The sequence below is a fragment of the Epinephelus fuscoguttatus genome, linkage group LG21 (assembly GCF_011397635.1).
Source record: "Epinephelus fuscoguttatus linkage group LG21, E.fuscoguttatus.final_Chr_v1".
Classification (NCBI taxonomy): Eukaryota; Metazoa; Chordata; class Actinopteri; order Perciformes; family Serranidae; genus Epinephelus; species Epinephelus fuscoguttatus.
The window spans coordinates 28,733,123-28,753,075 of NC_064772.1; the positions used below are offsets into that span (position 1 = coordinate 28,733,123).

At 43.1% G+C, this 19,953-nt stretch overlaps 1 protein-coding gene across 1 annotated transcript; it reads right to left on the reverse strand.

The window, feature by feature from the left end:
* Positions 1 to 3,833: 3,833 nt before the first annotated feature.
* On the reverse strand, positions 3,834 to 17,265 carry sh3glb1a (SH3-domain GRB2-like endophilin B1a). The gene is made up of 9 exons (XM_049565286.1): positions 17,049 to 17,265; positions 16,484 to 16,625; positions 15,700 to 15,828; positions 15,289 to 15,422; positions 11,907 to 11,999; positions 6,547 to 6,636; positions 6,194 to 6,294; positions 5,424 to 5,658; positions 3,834 to 5,059 (listed from the first exon to the last, which is right to left on the reverse strand). The coding sequence occupies exons 1-9, from the start codon at positions 17,109 to 17,111 to the stop codon at positions 4,952 to 4,954; spliced, it is 1,095 nt and encodes a 364-aa protein (XP_049421243.1). The 5' UTR covers positions 17,112 to 17,265; the 3' UTR covers positions 3,834 to 4,951.
* Positions 17,266 to 19,953: the final 2,688 nt, after the last annotated feature.

Genomic DNA, 19,953 nt, shown 5'->3' on the forward strand with positions numbered 1-19,953 from the left:
ACTTATAAAGATTCCCCACGGCATGCACCTGGTGCCCTTTTTATTTATTTTTACGCCCCTGAACCTCAAACAGCCTGAGTCCACCACTGCTAAATGCTAACATCCCACGGGCATTGCCACTGACACATAGCCTAGCTGCTAGCATGGCTAAAAAACTAAACAGGCCTCTCAGTAGTGACAAAATGTGTTTGACAGTGAAAATGGGGTCTACCTGTTACAGTGTGAGGCAGCCTCTTCAGCAAACACATCAGATAAGCAGCAGTTTATCCCCTCACTTCACTTTGTCAGAAACTTTCTGCTACATCCAGACAAACTCATTTCACACTCAGACTTTCTCTGTAGCAGTCAAAAGGAATGTGGAGCCGCCTGATGTGAAGTTGTTTACACAGCAGTATTTTGTATCAGCATCCTCTGTAGCTGCCACATGAAAGCTTTCTTCAAGAGAGCCGAAGAGACTAAGCAAAAAACTGACATTTTGCTGTTTCTCACATCACACGGAGTGAACCGTAAGGAGGCCTGAAGTGGCAGATGTCATCTTGTATTTTCTGTGCAACGCGTGAAAGAAAATATAGGACTGATGAAAGAGGAAGTGTTTTTTCTCAGGATCACTCATCTGATCTGCCAACTGGTTAAGGCTTACTTTATCTCGCCGGGCGGGGTTATTTTTAGAGCGATGAAGATGTGAAAGATTAGAACAAGTCAGTCAAGTTTCGGAATTGGAGAGCTGAAAAGTTTTGCTCACAGCTGAGCTTTCATTAGGATCAATTAACCTCAAATATTGGACTTCTCAGTCTTTATGTTTAAATTTGGCATCCATGTGTATTTAAACACACACTTTAGGATTTGTCTGGCTGCTTTAGCTTTTAATACCACACTATATAAAATCTCTTTTGCTAAAAGGTAACACAGGCTACTGAGGTTAAAGGTTAGTGGTTGATGGGCGCGTGCTGGAAAAAGAAAATATTGTCCTGCTGATGTGCAGGAAGTCAACAGGCAGTTTGCAAAACTCCACTTCCTCTTAACCCTTCCTGCTCTTAAAACAAGGGAGGACGAGGCGCTTTGCACTGGACATATTGTTCAGCCAGGAAGCGTTTAGTGTCAGTTAATTATGTGGCTGCTTTCAAACTGCTAATGACAGATGTGAGTGCAAAGAAATAATGTTTCACCGAAGCTGTGGTCAGAGAGGAGCGCTCATTAGTGAGGTCACATAAGGCCGGTTAACTGTGCCCTTTAAATCTACAAATGAAGAAATACTAAACTGGGTCAGCGTATTCGTATATTCTGGGGATTCATATGTTTCTGGTTAACAGCTGCCAGCACTGCAGCGTAAAGATCCAATGGGAGTTGTGGAGGACACTGGGGAAAGGGTCAGGAGAGAGCCTAAAATAACAGCAGGGAGGAGAGGATCTACTCCCCACCTGAGCTCACCACATTCTCTTTGAATGTGTCAGGGTTATGAAGATATATTAGGATTTGCATTAAAGTAAAGTGAATAAAAGAAAAAGGATTCATCCACAAGCAGAGGAGTGAGCTTTCATTGAGAGGTGTCGTCCATATCAGAATAATTTACCCATGGACCAGTGTGGGCATGATTTCAGTTGAAGTGCTTCTATTTTCCAAGAACTGTTTTTCAACTCGTTTGACCTCTTTCACAGGAACTGTGTCACTCTGCCGCTGTGGCAACTCTTTAACGGTGTCAAAATCTAAAAGCGTTAGTTTTTATATCAACATTTTTTTGTAGCTCTACAACACATTTATGAAGCTTTGGCTTTACTGAGAGCTATTGAGGAGAAAATGGTTTGTTTCTGGAGACATTTATTACAAGTTTTCTGTAGTTTTTTGACTGTATTTGAGTGTGTGTGTCAGTGTGTCCTTTTTGTGTAGCAGCTTTCAAAGGTGTTCAAGCATCATTGACAATTCAGTGGTGGAATGTAACTAAATACACTTACTCAACTACTGTACTTAATAATAATAATTGTGAATCAGTTTCAGCTGCTTTGGTGCAAATCAAAGTGACAACAGGTGCAATGGAGAGGCAAAAGCAAGACAAGCCCCAAAAAGGGAATGGTTTTACATGTGGTGTCCACAGACAGCTGCTCTCTCCTTATCCTTCCTGACTGATTCTTCTCTAGTGTTGTGTTCTGCTAGTGTCCTTGTCACTACTGGTAGCATGAGGCCGTACCTGCAGCCCAGTCAGGTTGCACAGGTAGTCCAGCTCCTCCAGGATGGCACGAAGAAGGTTTGCAGTGTCTCCCAGCACAGTTTCAGCGTAGAGGAGATACCAGGAGACCGGCTGTTACACATGGAGAGCTGGACAGGGCCGTAGAAGGGCATCAACCCAGCAGCAGGACCGGTATCTGCTCCTTTGTGTGAGGAGGAGCAGGAGGAGCACTGCCAGAGCCCTACAACATGACCTCCAGCAGGCTACTGGTGTGCATGTTTCTGACCACACTGTCAGAAACAGACTCCATGAGGATGGCTCCATGTCCTGTAGTGGGACCTGTGCTCGCAGCCCAGCACTGTGCAGCTTGATCATTCACTAGAGAACACCAGAATTGGCGGGCCCTGGGTTCCTCCTGGGGCAGGACAATGCCTGGCCTCACATGGCCAGAGTGTGTAGACAGTTCTTGGATGATGAAGGCATTGATGTCATTGACTGGCCCTCTCGTTCCCCTGACCTAAATCCAACCATCCATTCAACTGAGCACCTATGGGACGTTATGTATCGGTGCATCCAACGAGTATCCCCACAGACTGTCCAGGAGCTCACTGATGCCCTGATCCAGGTCTGGGAGGAGATCACCCAGGATGCCATCCACCGACTCATCAGGAGCACGCCCAGACGTTGTGAGGAGGGCATACAGGTATGTGGGGGCCAAGTTGGATCAGCCCGAGAGTTCAGTTATTTACCTTGGTTTTCGGTGTGATTTTGAATCCAGCCCTCAGCAGGTTATGATTTTTGTTTCCACTGACCATTGGTACATGATTTTGTTCTCAACAAATTGAACAATGTACACCAGTAAAGATTTTCAACTTGATTAATTTGTTCAACAAGATCTGATGTATACAATACAAAATAATGATCAATTTATAAATTATAATGTATTATTATGGCTTGAGCTACTACTATTTTTATACTTATGTACTTATACTTAAGTCAGGTTTTCAATGCAGGATTTACACTGTGCTAATGCTTCTTTTATTGAAGTAAGGCATCAACACAAAACCTTAGATACACATGTATAACATTTTCATTTACAAATTTACTACTTTACTTTTTTAATTTGGACAGTGTGAGGCTTCATGCTATGGTCTCATTGTGTTTTCCAGCTAATACGTCCCAGTTTTAATCATCTGCTGCATCACTGTTCAAGGTAATATTCAGGTGAAGATTAAAGAAAATGTGTTTCACTGTGTTAAAACTTATATAACCTAATGACAGACACACTTACAGTGATTTTGACTGCTGGGGAAAAAACATTGGTATTCCCTTTTAAATGAGACAATGTATGAAAAATGGAACAACAGCTTTCTATTTACTTTGGGGAAGCATTGGATGGGTGTTTCAGGTGAAGAGCTCAGTTTCTCTAATTCGGTAAAGTGTCTCAGTCTCACATGATTCTACCAAATGACACGGCCAAAACATTTCCTCACTTGTACCAACAGTGCAGCCAGTCACATAACATAGACCACACAGCAGACTGATCATGTTGCTGTCCTGCCCTCTAGTGGTTTCACCATGAATCACATGAACTCAACAGCAAGGCAACTATTTGCTCAACTTCTGAAAATGTGCACTCACATATATAAATAAAATCCCAAAAACAGAGAGGTGATATTTTCCTTATTTTAATGTATCATATTGTATATTTATTTTACAGTTGATGCTATCTTGTCAGTTACACACAAAACAAAAAGCAGCCATGAAATAATATACTTAAATCTCCCAGGATGTAACAAGATTTTCTTTTCAAATGCAGAATTGAAATGCAGGTTTGGGGGAAACTTTCGTTAGTAATGTTAAAAAAAAGTAAAGGGTTTTACTTTAAGGCATTTTCTTCAAAGTCAACAAGTCGACCGAGACTTGAGATGATAAACATATCAAAAATTCAAAATTCCGGTTTCCAATTGTCAATAACTTAAATAAAAGTCAGGTTCAACACTGAGAGAAGACACTGAGTTGTCTCAATACTGCTGGTGTAGCTGCGAGAAAGGCAATTGGTTTTATAAGGCTGATAAACTGTGACAGGCACTTAATGATGACTGGCATGTAGGTGTTGTAACTGTCTGGTTATCAGCAGGTTACAACTTCTCTAATTCTGCGTCTGCATCGATCAAACGCACTGGAACGAATCGTTTAACTCGCTGTCCAGGTGAATAAAGCTGACGTGCAATACTTTCGATAATGTTAAAAAAAAGAAGGTATTTTAGGCAACCAGATTACCAGTTATAAAATAAGACTTAATATAATCAGCATCAGTCTGCACTTTAAACAATTGTGCAATTGTGCATTTTTGTATTTTTAAAAAATGTGTCTGCTGTTTCGCTACTTGAGAAAACGTATTAAAAGCATTCAGGTCACCATCTGAGATATATACTGTAAACAAAGAACAATATAACGTTTGGGAGATGTTCTGGCACATATTGCAGATTGCATGGCATCAAACACAAAAGGCATAGAAGCAGGGTTTTTTTTGTTTTTGTTTTTTAGAAATGTACTGCAGTTGCATACGAACACGTCAGGGATCGGGGTCCATTTCCTTCAGCTTCACTCAAAATGTTTTCATTCCAGCTCGAGTCACTAAAACCGAGACTCCTTTTCATAGAAACACAACTCTTTCTACAAGTGAATGGAAGAGAAAGTGAGGCCTGACCCTGCAACACAATATAAATATGAGATCACAGCTGGTTACAGAGGAGGAGGAGGAAGTGGAGGAAGAGGAGGAGGCTCTCAGTTAAGCAGCTCCAGGTAAGTGATTGGCACTTTGCCCTTCTGGGTGCCGCGCTCGCCCATCAGCCAGTCTGAATCCATGCCTGGGACGCTGCTGACTGTGATCACCTGCACAGCACAATGTACACGCAGACGTTACTGTGTGATGTAATAAAGTCTATGTCCATAATGAAGCAAGTTTACAGACCGTTTTCCACATTTATGAAACGCTTGGTTACATCCTGCTCAGGCCACAGTTGGCTCCCAAAAGCAAAAGCAGAGTGGAAAAAGTTGAATGTGAGTATTACAACGAATGAGGTAATGCTGGCCCACTGTTAGTCAACCACATGCTTGTAATAGACAGTGCCTTTCCAGGAAAGGGCGTGGCTAATGTTCCGCTACTGTACAGTGTCAGACTAGGCTCCTTTTTTTAGTAAGATGTTAGGTTAGAAAAAGCAAAATAATAATGACGCAATTATTGTTTCAGTCTCACCTCATCAGCCAGCAGGGACAGCTCGCTGCTGCTGGCGGCATCGTAGTCGTAAAGCACGCGGGCTTTGCGGCTGCCGTTGGAGCTCCGCAGTTCATTGAAGCCGCCCGATGCTGTTGAGCTGTTGCGGCCCGCGGACACGCTGGGCAGGGAGGCCGACACCGGGATGGTGGGCACCGAGATGCTGGCCCCGCCCGACACTGACGACTGGTTGTTGTTGGAGAAGGACGAGGGGAAACTGGTGGAGGAGGGGGAGATGGGTGTTCCTCACTGATACAGAATATTATTCACCAGTCCAACTGTTTATTTCTCTCTGTTAGAATAGATAAAGCTTCTCTGTGACCTCCCTGCTGATTGGGTTTAATTTGTTCGCCTTACTGAAAGGTAAAAAGTTTACACCGCCCTACATTAACAGAACAGTTTGATTTTATCACACAAAAGGAGGAGAAGATTATTCAACATCAACACTCTCAAACCAAGACGGTTATTTACCCATTCATAGAGAAACTGGCAGAATCAGAAAGCAAGAGAGAATATAAACACTGTTACTTCAGAAATGACTAACACAGGTTCTGAGAAAACTGAGATGAGTGCTGCTCTTATCCCTCATCTCCCCAGCTGCTCCAGTGGAGCTGGTGTGTCACATGACTTGTTTTGTGACCTGCCTGGAGAAAAATGCCAGATACTGCAGTGTGATAGCAGAGTTAAGAAGTGAGTGAGGTGTGTGGAGCTGTTCAGGACACAAGGAATAAAAGGTAACAGTGGTGTTTCACCTGCCCAGCTGCTTCTGCAGATCCACCATGTACTGGTAACACTGTGCGTAGTAAGTAGTCTGGGCCTCGACAAAGTCGTTCAAGCAGCGTAGGTGGTGTGCCTGAAGAGTGAGAGAATAAAACTGCAAGTCAAAGTTGTTTGTAGTGAAACTTTGCACCTGTTAAACTCAATTTTAAATCCACACAATTTGATAAACAGCACCAAAAAAAACCCAGCAGCACTACGATGATACCCCTTTATATTATTTAATTAATGGTTATGTGATGATTAAAGTGGAAGCTTGAGAGAGTGAAGGCCTTAAACAACCATGTGTGAACCTGGAGGGTGCGGCAGACTGAGCCGGGCTACATACATGGGTGCTGCTGACGCCCTCCAGCAGCAGTCGGGTGATCTCTGCCTGCCGGTCAAACTCACTCTGGGTCATCCTCAGCTCCTGCTCTGCCTGAGGATGAAGACCCAAAACAATGACTTGATATTTACACAATAACACCACCATACACACACACACACGAGAGGGAGAAATGATGACGCCTTAAATACCAAAGGACATAAAGCACGTATGGTTTAAGAATGAGAGTGGATGAACATGTCTCAGACTAACAAACTGATGCCAGTATCTGTACATGTTCTTGTGAAATGACATGAGGAGGGAAGTCAGACGCACATCAGGGAGAGACAGGGGGAAAGGACACAACTGCACGTGATGTTTCTGTCCTGAGGGAAATGTTTCCCTTTCCTCATACTGAGCCAAAGGATTCAATATGAGACCTGCTGAACAATGGCTTGTTGAGACTCGCTAAAAAAGTGCAATAAACATATGGTCCGGAGCTGAGATGGACGGGGACAATGGCCTCACTGTCCTGAACTCTCCGCAGCTCACATCAGAGCCACAGAGAGCACGTTTGTGTTTGGATCTTTAAGGACTCGTTTAAAGGATTCAAGGTTTTCCGTGAGGTACGACAGTGTGTGTCATGGAGGAGATGGGGAGAGGGATAGACAGCAGCTGTTGACACTGCTACCAGGGGGTTTTGCTCTGTGTGTGTGTGTGTGTGTGTGTGTGTGTGTGTGTGTGTGTGTGTGTTCAATTCAAAGATGGCTCCAACATTCCACTCACCTCTGTCACTTCCTCTGCTCACATCTGCTGCTTTGCGTTTGTGAAAACAGTGACACAGTAGTTAGAGCTACAGCTGCTGCACGGCCGCAGCCAACGCAACACATCCTTACACTCTGTGTATGTGTGTGAGGGCGAGAAATGGGCATGCTTTAACGAAACCACACTCTGTAGAAGGTAGCGCAGAAATGTTTCTCATCCCTGAGCTTTCACACACCCCAACCACCTCGGGCGCTCTGTGATCTGTGTGACATCGTCTCCGTGTAGCAGAGCACCATCTGCCAACAGAGATTAAAGGAGACCTGGTGCTGGGGTTAACCACTGTTTACACCTCCTGTTTTTATGGTTACTCTCCTCTTCATGAGAAAACACAGATACTGTTGACAGGACACATGTTTGTTTGTGTAGATTAAACACACTATTAGACAACCCCGTTGCTAACCACAGGGATAACGTAGGACTAAAACAATAGTTCCTTACAGAGTGATTGAGATGAAGCTCACTGAGTCTCAGATTGTTTCTTGAAGCATTGGTGGAAAAATGTGCTCTAAAGCCACTCATTTACTCTGAATGCTCTGAAGACTGCAGCCAAATAGCTTCACTGGGACACTGCCCAGTGTTGTAATGTCCATCCAAGGCTCTGACATCACACCGCACTCATTAGTGATATTGTTTCTAGTAGTTTTAGAATATCAGCAGCTTAGTTCAGTATCTGTCTCGTCTACTTTCTAACTGGCACATCCATCGTGCTCCACTCTTGAGTCTTGGCTCAGTTGATAAACACTGAGGCCATTAGAGATATCATGTTGAGACATTGTTAAGTGGGAGACACTCTCGCCTGGAGAGACAAGCTGCAACTTTGAGCAACAACAGATTGTTAAAGTGCCAGTTAGAATGAAATGTAGGGTTTGTATGCAGATGACAATGTGCAGGTCAGCTCTACGCTGATTTTTCACTACAAAACTGCACCACGACATTCCAACACTAGAACAGCCTTGATCAGCACATACATAAAATATCTCAACTGTATATATGTGATGTTTAAAAGCCTCAAGCTCCAACATGGTAACAAACTTAAAGGGATAGTGCACCCAAAAATGAAAATTCAGCCATTATCTACTCACCCATATGCCGACGGAGGCCCTGGTGAAGTGTTAGTGTCCTCACATCCCTTGCGGAGATTGGCGGGGGGAGCGGCTAGCACACCTAATGGTAGACGACGCCCCAGACTAACGTCCAAGAACACAAAATTGAATCCACAAATTATCTCCAACATGCTCATCCGCAGTGATCCAAGTGTGCTGCAGCCACGACATAAAATGTTGTTTCGAAAAACGTCATATAAACTCTGTTCTTAGCCTCACTGTAGCCTGTAGCTCTGACTGCTTCTCTGTGCTCCGCGCTCACGTGTGCGCGCTCAGGGTGATCGGTGATGCACGGTCTCTGAAGAGCAGCAGTCTCCTCAGTACTGATGTCCAGATTCTCAAGTGCAGGCATCACCAATTCCCAGTCTGAGCAGCAAAGACTTTCCTCATCCGTTGGCATTGCTTTGCATTTGAAACAACTACACCACCAGGTTTCCAGTGCTCGACTCCGGTATTCTGCGGCTGGCTGAGGTTAGGCTCATGAGCTGCGCGGCTGCGTGCCCAGTAGCCTGAGTTCCGTCCGTGTACTCGGGCTCAAAGAAAAACGGCTCAACAAAGAAATGCTGTTCCTCCTCAATTTCAAAGTCTTCAGACATGTTGGGCTGTCCTTTGCTAAAAGATCGTAGTGCAAATTATCTTTTAGCTACTGTGGTTACGTTGTCTCTCCCTGCGGTGCACGTGTCACGTGATGTAAACATGGGTGAGCAAAGTTCATGCTTTCGCTGGTCTTGCGCAAGTGCACACACGTGAACGCAGAGCACAGAGAAGCAGTCAGAGCTACAGGCTACAGTGAGGCTAAGAACAGCATTTCTTTGTTGAGCCGTATTTCTTTGAGCCCGAGTATACAGACATGGAACTCAGGCTACTGGACGAAGCAGCCGCCGCAGCTCATGAGCCTAACCCTCAGCCAGCTGCAGAATACCGGAGTTGAGCACTGGAAACCTGGTGGTGTAGTTGTTTCAAATGCAAAGCAACGCCAACGGATGAGGGAAGTCTTTGCTGCTCAGACTGGGAATTGGCGATGCCTGCATGTGAGAATCTGGACATCAGTACTCAGGCTAAAAACAGAGTTCATATGACGTTTTTCGAAACAACTTTTTATGTCGGGGCTGCAGCACACTTGGATCACTACGGATGAGCAGTATAGAGATACTTTGTGGATTCAATTTTGTGTTCTTGGACGTTAGTCTGGGGCGCCGTCAGCCATTAGGTGTGCTAGCCGCTCCCCCCGCTGATCTCCACAAGGGATGTGAGGACTCTAACACTTCACCAGGGCCTTCCTCGGCATGAGGGTGAGTAGATAATGGCTGAATTTTCATTTTTGGGTGCACTATCCCTTTAATACTGATCCTAATAATCATGATCTATAGCAGTGGTTTCCAAACTTTATGTGTCCAAGGCACACCAAAGGGCAAGCTGGAATCTCAAGGCACACCTGTATTTATATCTGTAGCGTCTTTAACGTGTGTTATCACTCTCATCACAACGTAAGACAATAAAAATAAGAAAAAATAAGACAGGTAGCTTTCGTGATGCTGTCTACTGACTCTTGTCCTTCGATGGTAGTTTGTCCTCTCTGATGCTTTGTACAATAAATCAATCCATTGTCCCACTCGCAGCTTTCTCTTTTTAAACATTATCATCCCTCACACTGGCTGCCAATCAGGGCGTCTGATATGTCACATACTTGAAATTCCCCTGCGCAAACAGCAACGAACAGGTTCCCTGTGAAGGTTTTTTTAATCAAATTAAATCAAATTACAATTTTTAGCTAGAGTTGCACACGACATACTGATACAGTCAATTAAAAATGAATTCAGAACTTTCTGTATAGGCCCAACTGAATACTGCAGTAATAATGTGTGGTTATCACAAAATCCCACAGCACACCTGGACTGACCTCACGGTGGCAAACCATTTGAGAGCCACTGCTCTATAGGGTCAACTGGGTGATGACTGATACACCACCTGGCTCAAATCCAAAGACACTTCATGTACACAGGGCTCTACAGTACAAGCATTTGCTCTTATTAGCAAAGCTCAGCATACAAAACATTGGCAGCCCATTCTCATTTATAGCTGGCACTGATTGTCAGTTTGGCCAGTTAAATGTAAAAAGGCAGGCCATAACAGCTGTCAGGAGCTAACCTTAATTCCCTGACTAACTTTATGACAGACCAAAATGTGTACTGTCTGTCCTCAGCCCAAGATTGTTTGAGGTATCACTCTATAACACCTCTGTACAATCTAAAAGTTTTTTTTAGCTAAAACTCCAACACACTGAGGAGCTTTCTCTCTAAAACAGCTGATCGCGTCACCTCGAATTTCAGGAAACAGAATCTCCCAGTTAGGGTTGGGCACTACGAGAGTATACTTTGTGCGACTGAAATGTGTCCACTGGTAGAGATTTGGATATACTCTTTGTACTACGGGTGCTATTCAATGCAGTCTATGAAGCAAATCTGGATTCTCACATGATCTTGAAAAAAAAAGCTGCCTCAAAGATAACATGATTTGGCCAGACATGTAGGAGAGGTGTTGTCTCATGTGGGCAGTTGTTTTTTATTTGTTTGTATGGAAGTTCCAAATAAAAGAAGGAAATATTTCAATGTGATGAAGTACGGTATGATTATTTTAAATGATTTCTTAACAGAATTTACAGAACAATTACTGTGATATAAAATCAAATATACAATGGCAGAATATTTTGGCCACATCTCCCACACCTACTCCCGGTAAAGATTTAAATCATTTCACATCAATAAAATGATGCAGATCAACCTTTAGTTCTGCATAACAGCCTTAGGTATTTGGAGTATTTGTATCTTTTGGAGAATACAGTGTGCCAAAGTCAGAAGGCTACTGCAATATTATGCATATTAAATCAACATTTAATATCATATGCTGCTATGTAAATGTTCATTTTACAACATACAGTGAGCATCTTGAGAGAGGCACAATCATTATCAAGTTCTAGTTCTAATCTTTGTGGCTGAGTTTTCCTCTGCGCCCCTACATCTTTTAATTCAAGGACCCCAGTGCCCCCTGACAATAACTGTAAGTGTGGAGCCACGGTTCGACAAATTAAAAGAGAATTCAGCCCAGATGTCAGAAGAAGAAGAAGGAGTCACCATCGCAAGAAAACTGTCCTGAAAAAAAAGGAAGTCTAAACTTCCCATAACTGTTCATGTGACTGTATGCAAGTCACAACAGATAAAATGTTTGGCTTCATGTTGTGTAACTTGGTGTGGCAGTCATGACTTGTGTGACTTCAGACAGACGGATGGTAGGATACGCCCAGACAGCTCCTCTTCCTCTTAAAGACGACTGGCTCATGATTTTAGAGAAGCAGAATTCAATATCGCTGTTTATTAATCAGCATTATAATGACCTAAATACATGAAAGTGTTGCACTGACAGATATGGGTGTGTGTGTGTGTGTTTGTGTGTGCTTACCGCAGCTCTGGCATCAGTCATCCTGGCTTTCTTTAGCCGGGTTTTGGCTGCATCCAGATCCAAGCGTTTGACCTGCAGCAGCTTCCGTTCTTTCTGCGGACAAAACACAAGCAAACTCTCAAAAAACTGAATTTATAGGATTGTGTGCTACTTACCGTCACTGTTTTCTTGCAGATGAGATTAGTGGGCTGCATTTACGAATACACAATACGCACTGCTCAGTGACAGTGGCCCCCCAGCAGGACAGTACACAACACCCTGCCACAAAGACTGCTCAGGACGTGACAAAGACCTTAAGGCGGTAACCTGGCCTCCAGATTCCCCAAATCCCAAACTGATCAAACATTTGTGGGATGTGCTGGCACCCCACCTCCAACTTACAGGAGTCCAAACATCTGAAGCTAACACCCTGGTGCCAGGCACCAAAGGACACCCTCCAGAGATCCTGTGTCCATGCCTTAACAGGTCAGAGAGAAGTCCGGTCCAAAGAGGATCCATTGTGGATCAGGGGTACCTCTGGGGTACGAGACGGTCCCACAAATGTTTGATCAGATTCCTGTTCCTTGTGTCATTCCTGAGCAGTTTTTGTGCTGCTGGGGGGCCACTGCCATCGACAAGTGCTGTTGTCATGAGGGGGGTTTACTCAGTCTGCAACGGTGTTTGGGTGGGTGGAGTGTGTCAAGAAGCATCCACATGAATGCCAGAGCCCAAGGACTCATCAAATCTGAAGCCTTAAAATGTAAAATGATCGACCTTTCTTTGGTATTGTTGATTTTCTGGGTTTTCCTGTGGTTAATATAGGAAAGGCAAAAAATCAGCCTGGGACTTCAGCCTATTCCTGTTTAGGTTTTTATTACATTTTGTTATTGATCTCCACCCTGGATCCACCTTCCTGCTGGGATCAGGATAATCTTGACTTTCTAGATCACAGGTTTTCCCAGTTCTCCTAAAACATTTTTTCTTTTGAACAACCCATTTTCAACATTCAATCAAACCCAACAGAACAGAAGAATAACTTGTTGTCATGACTGCCCAAAAGTACCTGAACAGCCGAGCCATGGCGGCACACAGTATGTGGCGTATCAGAGGAGAAATGAGCCGTTCACATTTCTCTGTGGCAGATAACGGCCCACAAACCTCACCACACTTTAGGGACTGTTCTTTACTTGTCAGGGGAGGAGGGTGGCTGGTTGATTTTTATTTCATTTATTTATTTTATTTTGATCCCCCCTATGTTAATCACTTATTGATGCTGTTTTTGAAGTATGAATAAGTCAATAAGTAATTTATTCCATTGAAATATCATTGATGTATTATAGAAAAGTGATTTATCTTTTTATAAATGACAAAAGGCACATCTGCCTCATTTTCGCTGTGGTATCCTGATACTACTCAGAACCGTGATACTTTCACTGGTATCGTACCGTGGGATCCAATTTTGGTACCGTGACAACACTAATCTGGAGGGGGTTCATCTGCAAATCAGACAACTACAGCTTGTCCAGAACGCTGCTGCCAGAGTCCTCACCATCACCAAGAGAGTGGAGCATATTACACCAGTGCTTAAGTCACTGCACTGGCTTCCTGTGTATCAAAGGATAGATTTTAAAATCTTGTTACTTGTCTATAAAGCACTAAATGGTCTCGGGCCTAAATACATCTCTGATATTCTTGTACGTTATGAAGCATCCAGACCCCTCAGATCATCTGGAACAGGTTTACTCAGTGTTCCCAGGATCAAAACCAAACAAGGTGAAGCAGCCTTTAGTTTCTATGCTCCCCGCCTGTGGAACAAACTTCCAGAATATCTGAGGTCGGCTGAAACTGTCAACTCATTTAAATCAGGGCTTAAAACATTACTATTTACTGCAGCTTACCAGTGAACTACATATGTAACTTATTGTTAGGATAATCTGTAGCTATTGTTTTTATATTTGTCTGCTGTTGCTTTTGCTTTATGTTTGCTTTTTAAATGCATTTTCTGCACTGTTTTTCTTGCTTTTAGCTTTTGTTTTTAATGATCTATTGTTCCTTTAATGTTTTATCTTAACGTATTTCCCTTGTAAAGCACACTGAATTGCCTTGCGTTATGAATGGTGCTATATAAATAAAATTGCCTTGCCTTGCCTCGCCTTGCAAAAACTAATGAAAAACTAAAAAACAGCATTCCGTATTTGGTACTTGGTATTCAGCCAAGGGATGTCTCTCACCCCCTCCCCCCGCCACCCCCGCTGCTGAAAAAAATCCTAGAGGAAACACTGAAACCTGATCAAAGAAAACAAACAGTGACGACTGTAATGACCTCATCCCCATGGTCAGCATCATATTGCTGAGCTCAACTTACAAGTCGATCACATGTGGAAGGAAATCCTATCATAGTAATGTTTGGGCCAGTTTCTGTGTTTTAATTCAAATAGATGCCACATCTAGGGGTTATAACAACTATGTATTTTCAGGCAAGATATAAGAGATAGGGTCAAGTTGCGTTACATAACAAACACCAGTGTTCATTTCTCCTCTCTCACGCTCTCCACACAGCTCCGCACCACTCACTCACTCACTCACTCACTCACTCACTAGTTCTCCATCAACACTCAGAGACACAGAGCTGCTCCTCTGTTTAATCTCTGTTCATTAGTCTACAGTGTGACATCGGTCTGTATGTTGCACATGCTACGCTAAATCAGTCGGCGAGATTATTAAAGTAACACGTGCGATACAGCGCGTCGCCGTTCTTCTTGGTAGTTGTAGTCTAATGTGTGACATGAAGACAGCGCCTGGATGCAGGCGACAACACAGATGTTTCATATAGTGTCTCGCTCCTTCCCTCCCTCAGCCTCTCTGTTGATGCTCTGTGCATAAATAAGATTAATAGCCTAAATACATAAAAAGATTTATATCATTTTCCAGCACTAGATTCATTTTAAAAGGCCAACAGAGGGAAAACAACTTTTTAACTCCATCCACAAAGATTCGTAATTGTTCCTACAATGGATTTAGACCTACTTGATACCTTTATAGCCATGTTATTGTTTAGTGTCCTGTACTGCAAACCTTTAAACCTCTGTAGCTCCAGTGCTGTGTACAAAAAGTTAACGTACAGCCCTGCTATTTATTTTATATCATTTTTTCATTTCCATGTTGTGCAGCTGTTTATCTAAAACAGGGGGGAAAAAATCTGTCTTTGTTTTTTATTTTGATCACAGTCTGTTTTTATTTAAGTGTGTGTGACATCTCAACTTGGTTGTAAAACAGAAAGGGAAAGCCACTTTCCTGTGTATACTCTACGGCCACTAGTGCTGAGAGTCAGTTCAAGATAAAAGTGCAAAGTTCAGTGAAAAGTGAAAGTGAATCCAGACCAGTCTCCCGCAGTCCAACTCACCAGGATGGTTTTGAAGTCACCCTCTAGAAAATTTCTGAAAGGTGTCAGGAAGTTGATGGCAGCACTTTGGATTAACTCCCGCTCTGCTCCGCCAATCTGCTTCTCCGTCTCCCCACATTTTATCAGAGCGTTTCCTGTAATGGTCAGCAGCACAAACACCGTTTCACTCACAACTCAACACTGGACAGGAGGCTGTACAATGTGGCACCACAGTCTCAACAAAGGCCTTAATACTTCCGTCTTCAGGGGACATAAAGGCCTGTGGATGTGTACAGTGTGCTGTAGTTGAAAGAGGCAGCAAGAAGTCACATATAACACTGGTATGAGCCACAGACAACTTTAACCAGGACACAGCAGGGGGTAATGTTCAAGTAAATCCCAGTATGTCAGGCAGCTCAGTGTATCACTCACCATAGGCAGTGCCAGGGCCAAACTCATTCCCTGATTCAATCATGGACTGGCCCAGCAGCTCATGGTTGTTCATTCGCGTAGGGGCTTTCTTCTCCAGTTTCTCGTACACGAATTCTTCTAGCCGGACATCTGCAGATCGCCATGAGAAAACTTAATTACAAAGTCATAAGACTACAGCAGGGGAGCCAAACATAGGCAGTGACTCTGGGACAGCCTGCCTTACGTCTATTAACTAAAATAGAAGCTTTCATGACAACCGTGAAGAAAATGTTACCACATCACGCGGATGGACACTGACAGTCACGGTCGGCACGTGTGTGCTTGGTATGTTGTATGGATACATAGAAAAAGTAGAACAAATCCAGTTTACAGTGTGCGGGACCGTTACACAAGACTGTGAGCAGCAGCTGGTCTGTCTGTGTTTGTTGTGCCTCTGCTGTGGTTGTGCATCATGGTGTGAAGTGAGGAGGATGCACAGCTGAGCTTACAGACTTCACAGGCACCCTACCTACTGATGTATGTCAGACAACATCTCAGAGATGCTCAGGATTTTTTGTGTAACCCCTGGCTTTCTTACTGGCAAACATTCCTATATGATTTGTCGACACATCTACATCAGATATAAACTTTCACGACAGATATTACTCGGATTATCATGACTGAATAGTTGCTGGGTTCACAGGTAAAGCACCTGTGGGTAACCCCCTACATTGGTCTAAAAGGGGGTCCAGTGTGTGTGTGCATTGTGTGTGACAGTCCATCACAGACTCCTGAGTGGTCTTACTTGGGTTGGGCTGTAGTAAGACTTCTGTCTGCTTCATAATCCTCTCCGTCCATTGCTTGGTGTTCTCAGCTCTGACCAAGAGGTTCTCCAGATGAGCATCCAACTCTGTCTTCTCAGCCTGGCCAAGTTTCTCCTCTGTGAACTGAAAGACAAAATATCGTGTTAAAGTGTGCACACAAACTGTCCCCTGGAAAGTGAAACACTGAAGTAGTAAGAGTGAGTGGCTGAGGCAGGTTTAACGGAAGGTGCCAAGCTGGACAAAGTAAACGTTATCTGTAAAGCTAATGTTGTTAGCTCTATTTAATGCTTTCCGAGGCCTGCTTTAATTTGATTACATTGAGTTAAGTGTCGGCTCTAATATTAAGAAGTAGCTTTACTTTTCAAAGTGCACTCTAAAGTGTAGCTGACTTTACAGGATACAGTTTTCTCTCTCATGATAACAGGCCACTTAGCAACACAATAAGAGGCGTTAGCTGTTTAGCATACGAGCTAACGCTAACTGACTGTTAGCTAGCAGCTAACGTTGGTTAGCATCAACTTCCATGAACTAGACGGTGAAACTTACTTGTACCGCTCGGCTCAGGAAAGTACCGGCGTCTGCAGCTAACCGTTTCACGTTAAAATCCATGGCACCGCGGGGTAAAACACACACAGTTAATACAACGGCTAGCTTGTCTCTCAGTCAAACTGCCATCCCTATGGAAAATGTCATTGAGGCAACTTTTTGTCGGAGTTCCACCCAGCTGTTGATCCTGACAAAGATCATATGCGGACAAGATGGTTCACGTCTCCAGCAGACTGACAGCAGAGCGGAAATACTGCGCATGCGCATATCGACAAAAAATGTCAAAACAGGAAGTAGACAATTAAAAAATAAAGAGCAAAAGTTTTATAAGTTATTATGAAGTCTGTTTGAAGTTATTTCGGTTACCTACCCTGTAAACGGCTGGTGTTTTTATTTTGGACTTATAAGAAACGACTTTTATCAGCATGCAACACAAATAGCCTACAATTTAATGTTTTATAGGAGTGTATAGTAAGCGGATTTTGTCCTTATTAAAAACAAAATAAAACAAAATGAAATAAAATAGAATAAAATAAAACAACAAGAAGTAGTGAAATTAAATAAGAAAATTGAGGTGTGCTGAATGGGGACATAGAGACAGTTAAAACTGGTGTGTGGCAACATTTTTGCTCCAATTTTTAATGGTTACACCTTTTAGAAACTTTCTGCCCTTACAACACTAAAACAACAGTAAACACACACACCAGTTAGTTAGTTTTACATAGGAATGTGGACTAAGGTCACACGGTTTGCGCCCTGGCGTCACCTTCCTGTCAGCATGTGCGTGCTACGTTGCTTCCTGTAAGCATCAGCTGAAGGATAATAATAAATAATGATTAGCCCAATATGAAATATTGCCCATGATCAGGATTGTGTGTACGCAACGACCTTTTTGACTGGTCTCCCAGGAAGTGCTATGCGATCATTAGAAGAATGTCCACTAACACTGACTGCTTCTTCTAGCGCCTCCATCATCGAAAAAACGCGCAAAACTAGACGTAACCGTGGAAAAATGGTTGTAAACAGGACGTGACGAAATATTTACATACATTTTTTCAGAGGATCGCGTTCGCACGGGATTAATATTACCCGGGGGGTTTTCTCCAGACCATTTTACAGAAGGTAAAAGTCGCCATAATTTTTACTGACATTATACGTAATGATAACAGACATGGCGAGTTCGGACAGGACTAAAATTCATGGTAATAATTATTTTACCCCACGTCTCCATGTTAAATTAATCCTGTCCAACAGGGCTTTAGGCTATCTTATCTTTAATTGTAAATGTCATAGGTCCAGCCACAAGGTCCAGATTTCTCCTCAGTCATTTGTTCAAAGTCCACACAGTTTAATATTTTCGGCGTCATACTTGCATTTAGCTAAGTCGTCAAGCAAGTTTGCGGTCACTGTAGTAGCTGTCCATGACACCGACTTTTATCTGGTGTTCATGTCGCGTAAGATTATGGAGCCAAACCCTGTTCTTTTTTCCTAAACCCAACCATGAGCATTTGTTGTTGGAGGAAAAAAAAGGTCAAATCGCATTCTTGTACTGACATAGTGCGTTTATTTTGAAAGAGACTGTATTTAAACAGTAATTTTCCTGAGAAAACTGAAGTGTATCTTGAAAGAAGACAATTCATGTAACAGGCAGAACTTGACACGGTGTCCCATAACGTCAGCAACCAACACACCCAGGGTACCTTGCACGTCATATCTGGATGTGAAGGTCCATGACGAAGCATCAATATGTGACGAGGTCGGAGTGAGAATGTGCTGGTGTCCCCACCAATATATATTCTAATTACGGCCTTGTACAAAAATAGAAACACTGGTGTTCTCTTAACTGTGGTTTCTACATGAAACACATTCAACCATGGAAAATAAAGCACCTTACAGCAGGGGCTGAACCCATTTTATCATCTGAATCCTGGAGCTCACACCCTTCGCATGTCACCCCTCATTGACCCTTTACTATTGATTTCTTCATGTATTTACGACTGTCACGTCTGAATGAGAATCTACTTTTGATCACGCAGTTGGTAAAAGGTCCGAATACAAAACCTCCAGTCTATCAGATATATTAGAACAATGAATATTTTTCCTGGATATCACCCTGAAGCCTGCAGCCTGGCCGCTGCTCCCTCCCACCATAAACAGGAACATCACAAGATTTAATTTCATTATGCATTACTTCCACACAGAGGAGGAGTGGGAGAGAGGGAGACTCATCCGTCCTCATAAGTAATGCATTTTCTTATTAGCAGCAGTGATGGCTGGACTCCAGACTCTGCAATTCTAATGAAAGTAAAGGACAAATTACTGTGCAAGTGAGGCCATTACTGGAGACAGGGAGAGATTGTTGTGACTTTAGGATAGGGTCTGTTTTACACCAACATGATGCAGGTGTGGTGCATGCTGGAAATCTGTACTGAGGATGATAGGATAGTTCTGCTAATATCTTGAGCAACCCTCGACTCTGTCATGGAAAAAGTCTTGAGGAAGTGGAGTTTGGCAGATTTTGGAAAAACAAAAACACTCTTCAGGTCTGGATGTAATTATGCCAGACAGAGGCTGCTACCTGCTGAGTGGGAGGAAGTCAGGCAGAGAGAGAAATCAAATGACTTCCCCTCTGTAGGCTACCAACGCACCGTCAGCTCATACTCTGTTAAAGGATGGCTCCAAGGTTTCTTCGTCCACACATTTGTTCCTGCATTTCAGCTACACGACTGAAAATTCTCAGGGTTTTTCCCACCACACGTCGCACTGCCAAGACGTCATGTAACACCAGTTTACATAAAAGTATTGATTTACAATGTTAGGCTTTAAATGTTTCAGATTTGAGCAAACTTGAGCTTTATCATTTTTTAACATAAGCTGTAAAACAGTGACTCCAACAGAAGCCTAC

Excerpts from the sequence above, each read along its gene's own strand:
- sh3glb1a (XM_049565286.1), bottom strand. The coding sequence starts at position 17,111 with ATGGATTTTAACGTGAAACGGTTAGCTGCAGACGCCGGTACTTTCCTG. Across the intron at positions 12,000-15,288 it reads GTGACTTCAAAACCATCCTG|AAAGAACGGAAGCTGCTGCA; the intron begins GTGAGTTGGACT and ends TTTTGTCCGCAG. Across the intron at positions 5,659-6,193 it reads CTGCAGAAGCAGCTGGGCAG|TTTCCCCTCGTCCTTCTCCA; the intron begins GTGAAACACCAC and ends CTCCTCCACCAG.